General features: G+C 32.4%; 1 protein-coding gene and 1 pseudogene across 1 annotated transcript; one reads left to right on the forward strand and one right to left on the reverse strand.

The window, feature by feature from the left end:
* Positions 1–5,656: 5,656 nt before the first annotated feature.
* Positions 5,657–6,906, forward strand: LOC108839285 (protein CHAPERONE-LIKE PROTEIN OF POR1, chloroplastic). Its single transcript, XM_018612081.2, has 3 exons — positions 5,657–6,134; positions 6,202–6,541; positions 6,616–6,906. Exons 1-3 carry the CDS (start codon positions 5,796–5,798, stop codon positions 6,789–6,791), a joined length of 855 nt encoding a protein of 284 aa, XP_018467583.2. The 5' UTR covers positions 5,657–5,795; the 3' UTR covers positions 6,792–6,906.
* A 718-nt stretch (positions 6,907–7,624) lies between these two features.
* LOC130505048 (uncharacterized) lies at positions 7,625–7,932 on the reverse strand (annotated as a pseudogene).
* Positions 7,933–8,209: the final 277 nt, after the last annotated feature.

An 8,209-nucleotide genomic window follows, 5' to 3' on the forward strand; every position in this document is an offset into this window, starting at 1 on the left:
TATATATATATATATATTAGGAAAAATTGATATATGCATTAATCAACATATAAATATCATATTGTATTATATTTATATCCAGCTTTGATCCGCCGACTTTTAAAACCAAATTTTCTATTATAAATATTTTTTATGTTTATTCATTTTAGATAATATATTCCAAAATATAAAAAGATATCATGATTGAAATATTTGTATTATTAATTTTATGAAATACATGTTAATTTATATACATTTATTATATAGTTTTCTAATGTTAACTTGTGTTACTTAGTTTTCTAATATATTGTGATAAAAAGTAGTTCAAAGATTCTATATATATTATTAGTTTTAATAAAATATAAAAATTTAAAGGATGGTCCAAATTATCAAATAAAACATGAAAGAATTCATTACTGTTATTTTAATAGATAAGATAGACTATAATTAAAAATTTTAAGAAAATAGTATACAAATTTTATTTATAATAAAATCGTAACTAACATTAATTTATAATAATATTAGACTATTAATCACGAAATTAATCAATGCTTAATTTTATAAAAATATTTAAAATTTTTGATAAGATTTTGTTAGATTTTTTGTCAAAGATTTTTAAATTAGAAAATAAGACAATTTTATAGGTGAAATTGTTATATATGTCAATTATTTAAGATGTGATATTTTAATGATACCATAATGTTAGTTAGAAATAAATGAAATATGGTTTTCTAAAGAAGGTCCATTAAAAAAAATCACACATGAAGAGAAGTTGTGACTTCTGTTTTAATATAATAGATTTTGAAATATTATTATACATTAATATAATAATATAATACTATTATATTAAAACAGAAGTCATGACTTCTAATTCATGTGTGATTTAAAAAAAAAATAGAATATCTACTAGACTTGGTCACACTACATTTTTAATCATTATTAATCTTCATATTAAATGAATGATATTATTAATCATATATGGAATCTAATATCTTTGAACTACTTTTATCATAATATCTTTTGATATATTTTCATTTAAAATTTAAATATATATATATATTATATTTCAAAAATTATATGTAAATATTTTAACTAATTCCGTAATTAATTTTGAAATATTATTATACATTAATATATTCAGTTTATTTTTATAAAATGAAAAATAAAATATTATATCTTATTTTTATCTATTATATAATCACAATCAATCATGTTAATTTTTTTTATCATATTGAACTTAATATGATAAAATTATATTAAATTAATAAAATTTCAAATTTTATTTTCATAAATATAAAATATTTATGTTAAAAATATAATATGACAGAACAGCTTAACATTAGCAGACTATATATTACATGTATAAAAATTAACATATCTTTCACTTTTGTAGATATAATAATATATTGTGTAAAATGAATAAACATAGAAAATACCGCTAAAAAGAAATCTAATTTTGAAAGACAGATAAAATTTAACATCAATTAAATAAAAAATAATTGTCAAATATGTTTTTCATGCACATATTAATATGTTTAATAATTGAATGTAAATACAATAAGATACATATATAATAAGAAGTAACAAATACGTACGACGGTTTAAACAATTGATTATTTACAATATGAAAACTATACATTATTGTATTTTAAATAGCTTTATAAATATTTAAATATATGATTAAAATAAAAAATGTATATTACTAATGATCTAAATAAATATATATACATATAAAATGAAAATAAAACCCGCACGGTTGTGCGGGTCGAGATCTAGTTAATCTTAGAATCGATAAGTGCATATATGCAAAGTTATTGAAATTCAATATGCTACATCTAAGACTCATTTCATCACTGACAAGTAGTGTTAAAGAAAGTGCTAGGCGCTAATCAGGCGGTGACCTAACGTCTAGTGTCTAGAACGATTAAGCGGACGCCTAAATTATCGGTTAAACGGTTTAGGCGTTTATAAATTAGACAAATATATTAAATATATTTAATGTTTTATACTAAATAATAGTAAAAATATTATTTATATATGATAAAAATTATTTTCATAAGAATATATGTTACAATATATTAATTATTATAATATTATAATTATCTAGGCGGTTTAAAGAGTAATCACCACGCTTTTGTAACGTCCAGCGCCTAAGCACCGCCTAGACCGCTTTTTAGACACTGCTGACAAGTATTATTATACATACAATAACACATGACTGAAAAGTCAAACATAAAATATATTAACCTATCACCTACTATCATATAACACAATAAAAAAACCAAATAATGATCTTAACAAATAAAGATGACCACATAATTTTATCATCCAAAACATTACAATTAACAACAACTAGATTTTGATTCCGCACATCCGTGCGGATAACCTTTCGTTTATAAATATAATTTTTTTATAAAATTTTATATATAATCATATTTAGATGATAATTGCTGTCATTTATAAATAAATAAATAATTTATAGTTCTAATATAAAAATTTAACAAATGTTAAAAACTTTAATTTTTGGGAAAATCATTAGATATGTTACGAATTTTAATCATTTTAAAAGGTAAATAATATTTTAATCACTTTAAACGATGAATTATATTTTATTTATTTATCTAAATGAAAGTTATGTTGGTTTACCAATTTAATATAATTTTAATACTATAATTCATTTATTACTTCCATTCAATTACGAAATTAATCAATACATTAATCAAAAAATATTTAAAATTTTGAAAAAAAATTTGTTAGATTTTTCTCAGCAAATTTTGTTATTTCTAAAACTAAAATTTAAATTTTATTAAGAAATGTTATATATCAAATACACTAATGTAAATAATCAAAAATGCAATTTAATATATGAACCTAGTATGACAATTTTATAGTATAAAAAATGGTATTTTTTTAATAGAGAAGATAAAACAATATTTCGTCGAAGGCAGTTTATCCATCAATTCGGATTCTGTCAGTCTCCTGATAAGCTTGTTGCAGCTTATTACTGTGAGATAGGTTTACAAGCAGAGCAAAAGAGATGGCTGTTGAAGTCTTTATTTGCTGAGCTGGCAGATTGAGAGATACTATGTTGCATGTAGAGTCTTTGCAGGGAAAGAGTATAAATCAGCAGAGTGTTCGTCGTCCGCGAGAGGTTAGCTTTGTATCTTGGAATGAGTCGAGAGACTTGAGAAGTACTCGCTTGGGTTTAAGCCAACATTGTGATTGAGTTTGTGTTGAGAAATCGAGTTCAAACTCTATCAATTGGTGCGGTGCTGAGCTCGGATCGAATCTAACGCGAGAAATCAGAACATCGCGGTGGTGTTGTAGCTGATTCCGACGATATATCCTACGGTGAGAGAATCAAAGAATCGCATAGTGACGTCTCGATCAGAAGCAATTGCGACTGGATTCATTGAGATTCCAATCTTCACCGGCGATGACTTGCGATCATGGATTTCGTGGTTGGAGAAGTTCTTTGTGCGAGAAGCTTTCACGGATGATGATGATAAACTGAATTTCGCTCAAAAATTTCATGGAAGGTGAAGTTTAAAGAGACAGAATTGAGTTGTGAGAAAGTGTCATCTGACACCTTTGGGACTGGATCACATTTACCTGCTTGTGTTCTGCCACTTGCCCCAGTAGAAAGTACAACGCTTGAGAAAGATTATGTATCCAAGCTGGTAAACAAAGAGCTTCTTCGAGATAAAACAAGAAAGCAGATGAGGAAGCAACAGTTATTTCCAAAATCTTGGCAGTTCAAATATAATAAGATGATGATGTTGAGGGTAACCAGTGAGCTTCTGGGTTTAGCAAATGGTGAATGAAATGAGAGTTGGTTGGCTGCAGAAAAGAAAGAAACTTTTGTTGTTGAAACACAATCTGAGAATGGATGACATACGTGGGGAGAAGATTAATGGAATGGTTTCTGTTGCCAATGATGTTACAGGGTTTGATGCCTTTTGGAGTATTATTAGAAAATATGGCGCTGTTGTGAATAAGAGGTTGGATGTTCGCGTGAAAAGATAGAGAATGAGTTCGCGTTGAGATTGAAAGAGAAGGTTAGTTTGTTGACTCCAGAACAGAAACGAGTTACACAAAAGATCATCGATATGAAGTATCACAAGACTTGGAATTTCAAGTACAAACAAAAGCATTTTCTTCTACATCATTTGTCGTTGTTATGTTTGGAAGCAGGAGCCTATGTGTTGGTTCAATGTTTATTGTTTGCTATGCTGGTTGAGTATACAATACGGGATTGCCGCTTTCAAGAACAAAGAGCTATGCAGAAATTGAGGGTACAGCAAAAAAAAATAGCATCAACCGTGAAACATAAGTGGAATATAAAGCATTTGCAGATGTCTCAGAATTGGAGTTAAGAGAAGATGGTGCTAGTCTACAAAGGGATGCGATTGTAGTGATCAGTGGCATGGTTAATTCTTTCAGTTTTTTTCATTGAATTGATGCGAAGGAGAACTTTAACTCTATCAATGAATCAGTGTGCTTTTGAATGAAGCTGATTAGTTGCACCAATGGAGAAGTAACACATATCTATCTTGGAGGCAACATATGCATGGGACAAAGGGAAAAGATGAAGGTTTGTTTTGCGGTGTGGCACCGTTGGAAGACTAAATACCGGGAGTTTCTGAGTTGTTGATAAAAGATTTAAGAAAAGGCTCTACAATATTGCTGCTACCGAAAAATAGAACACATGGCAAGGAAGAAGCTGTGTCACTTAGTCTATGACAGTGAAACGATTTATAGCTAGAAGCTTGGGGGTCAAGCTTTTTTTCAAAGGCGGGGTATTGATAACCTTGTAGGCTTGTAGCAGCTTATTACTGTGAGAAGAAGATAGATTTACAAGCAGAGCAAGAGAGATGGCTGTGAAGTCTTTATTTGCCGAGCTGGCAGATTGAAAGATACTATGTTGCATATAGAGTCTTTGCAGATGAAGAAGGGAAAATGTATAAATCAACAGAGTCGTTGTTCTCGAAAGGTTAGCTTTGTATATTGGAATGAGTCGAGAGACTTAAGGAGTATTCGTTTGGGTTAAGCCAACGATACTCAATTGTTCTTTGATATAAAGTGCAAATACATTCGTTAATTCAAATATACGAGAGATTGTTTGATTGTGATTGAGTTTGTGTTGAGAAATCTAGTTCAGACTCAACCATCGTCAGAGAAAATTAAGCAGAAACCTTGTATTATTATTGAATTCGAACTCCCACAGGCATCTTGTGTTGCCTTCTTTGTGATTTGAACTTGTTGATTATTGGTGTGATGACAAGGCCAAAAATTGACATCAAATCAAATGAAAACCAAATTTTGTAATTTCTTCCTGAATTATCGTTAGCAGTTTTCCCTTAATCATGCACACAATTTTCATACAAGAAAGAAACACGCTATAAAAGAAATAGAAAGACGTCATGGACCACACATAAGTTATTTGCCCAAAAAACAAAATAAAAAGATTTTATCCATTTTACATGCTTATCAAAACGAAGAATGAAATTATTATTTACGTAGATGGGTACAAATGTATATGCGGACTTCTTTTGCTTCCACGCTTCTAATTGTGTGTTGCAAAATTGGACCCGATTCGACAAAAAAAAATTTGATGATGATTTATTAGTATAAAATAAAATAAAAAAGTAAAGAGAATTATACAGGTGCATCTACCGTCTGCCCGTTCCAATCTGACGGCTGTGGTGTGCGCCGTACAATATAGACTCAATCTGACGGTGGAAAAGAAGTAAAGATCGCACAATCCCCACAAATCTAACACTTGTGTTGTGTGTGAAGACGAAACGAACAGAGCAATGGCAGCCGCAGCTATCTCCGCCGGACCAAACCGCCTTATCAGCGATGTTCCTCTCCATCTTCCGACCAAATTCAATTCCTTCTTCTTTCCTTCCGGAAAGACTCAGCAGCTGTGGCGCTCCTCGGCGATTCTCCTGCCTACGCGGCGGCGGCGATGCGCGGCGCCTCCTCCTCCTAGAGCCAGTTCTCGAGCTGACGATTCCCCGCCGTTCGACATGTCTGTGGAGGCGGCTATGAAGGTACTCGGTGTCTCTGAAGGAGCTTCCTTCGACGAAATACTCCGTGCCAAGAAGTCGATTCTTGCTTCCCGTAAGGACGACCCCAACGCCATCTCGCAGGTGACTCTATATACTCTCCATAAATCATGAATTATATTGTTATTTGTTATATCATTATTTGTCACAGGCGGAGGCTGCATATGACATGCTGCTGATGCAGAGCCTCAACCAACGCCGAGCAGGCAAAGTTGTGAGCAACAACATTCGCTACGCCGATGTTAAATCCACCAGCCCTCTGGGTACAGGGAGGGTGTCTCAGTGGATGAAGAATCCACCTGTATCTGTTGATATGCCGTCCACTAGCAATTTGGGAATTCAAGCCGGAGTTTATGGAGCAATGATGGCACTGACTTATGTTAACGGCAGTTCCATAGACTCTTATGCCCGTGCTGATGTGCCAGGACTTATATTGGCCACCAGCTTTGGAGCTTCCCTCTACTTTATGACCAAACGAAACGTCAAGCTAGGTAAGCATCTTCTTCTATTGAACTCACCTCTCTCCTCTTTTTTGCAGCTTTGAAGTTTGTTTGGTTTGGTGCAGGGAAAGCAGCTGCAATAACGGCAGGAGGACTAGTGGTAGGTGCAGTGGTGGGATCGACCATTGAGAGCTGGCTTCATGTTGACGTGGTCCCCTTTTTGGGTATCCACTCTCCAGCTGCAGTCGTGAGTGAATTTATAGTCTTCTCTCAGTTCTTGGTGTCTCTATGCTTAAGGTAGAACTATTTTAGACATTGGCTTTAGCTCAAACCCTGTGACATTGGTATATGTACGTCTTTATATGTATTTTGTACAGAACACCCAAAGCAAACAACACCTCATCGTTTCCTTGGAATTTTGAAATCTCTATTGTGTAAACCAAATCAAAGAGCAGAATTGTAAAAATTAACAAACAGAGAAACAAAACTAGCATTTGCTCTTTACTTCGTTCCCATGCAATAATCAATAAAGCCCCGTCACCGATACCGCAGGCTCTGGCTCAGCTCACAATGTTTGTATACAAGAAAACAACAATTACGTACTGTTATGTCATCGTGAACCCCTCTGTCAATCTCTTTGAGATCTCTCGCTTCTTTGATGTTTCTTGTCGCACGGTTTTCAGCAGCCGCTTTGAAATTTCTTGACCTCCCATTGACATCCCAGTTGTGTACATGCATCCGTGTGTGCTATGATCTTTTGAAAGCAACAATTGAGTCGCATATTGGTTATCTTTTCAAGGGGGATTGCAAGAAGATTATTGACATTCTCAACAATAATATTCTCCACTTTGGTTCTTACAAGGCAGGCTGATATATTGGGACAGGAGATCATTTCTAGCAACAACCTCTCATGTCTCATATCTATTTCCAACGTTTGTATAGACTACGTAGACATCTTTGAGTAATGGAATGTGCAAAAAGCCCATTTCGTACATATATTTTGGTAAAATTGGGTCGTAAAAGAGTGAATCATTCAGACTTTATTCATAGCAATCAACAAAATATCTCTGAATTTTCTCTTCTAAATTTCAACAAAAAGAACATGAGATTAAACATACATGTTTTGGGGGAAAAGATAAATTCATTCGCCGGTTCTGAGGATTTTTCTCTGCATGAGGAATCTAGCAATTGGAGGTGTCAATGCCATCGTGATGGGAACCCTGATCAGAAAGAGAGCCTTATTGCACAACTGTTTGGTCTTGTCATCGGTAGTAGCCATGACTTGCTCCTCCTGAGATCACGGCTAGGGTTAGTGTCCAAGAGCGACTCCACTTTGACATTGTTCTTGATGATGATGTAGAATCCACAGATCTGAGACGAAGACAGAGAAACGGAACTACTTTCCTATACTTCTTCAAAAATTCCTTGAGCCGACTTGCCATCAATGATATGCAAATCACAGCGTGTTCTATTCAGGGTTTACTAGGTGTTTTCTTTTAAACATTTTTTACTAAATGTTTCCATATGCACCATGTGCAGAAACAAAAAAAGTTTAAAATTTAAATTATTTTAAATTTTTTTTTAATTTAGATTTTATTATTTTCATCCAATATTAAATCTTAATTTAATTGTAGGTAAAAATTAAGATACATTAAAAACTTTATATATATATATATATATTATAATAATATAGATATGTATATATATAATATTTTTATT

Source organism: Raphanus sativus, unplaced genomic scaffold, assembly GCF_000801105.2.
Source record: "Raphanus sativus cultivar WK10039 unplaced genomic scaffold, ASM80110v3 Scaffold1972, whole genome shotgun sequence".
Taxonomy (NCBI): domain Eukaryota; kingdom Viridiplantae; phylum Streptophyta; class Magnoliopsida; order Brassicales; family Brassicaceae; genus Raphanus; species Raphanus sativus.

What these genes read in the sequence shown, in the direction of transcription:
- LOC108839285 (XM_018612081.2), top strand. Translation starts at nt 5,796, where the DNA reads ATGGCAGCCGCAGCTATCTCCGCCGGACCAAACCGCCTTATCAGCGAT. An exon ending in ACCCCAACGCCATCTCGCAG is followed by an intron (nt 6,135 to 6,201) that starts GTGACTCTATAT and finishes TATTTGTCACAG; the next exon opens with GCGGAGGCTGCATATGACAT. An exon ending in CAAACGAAACGTCAAGCTAG is followed by an intron (nt 6,542 to 6,615) that starts GTAAGCATCTTC and finishes GGTTTGGTGCAG; the next exon opens with GGAAAGCAGCTGCAATAACG.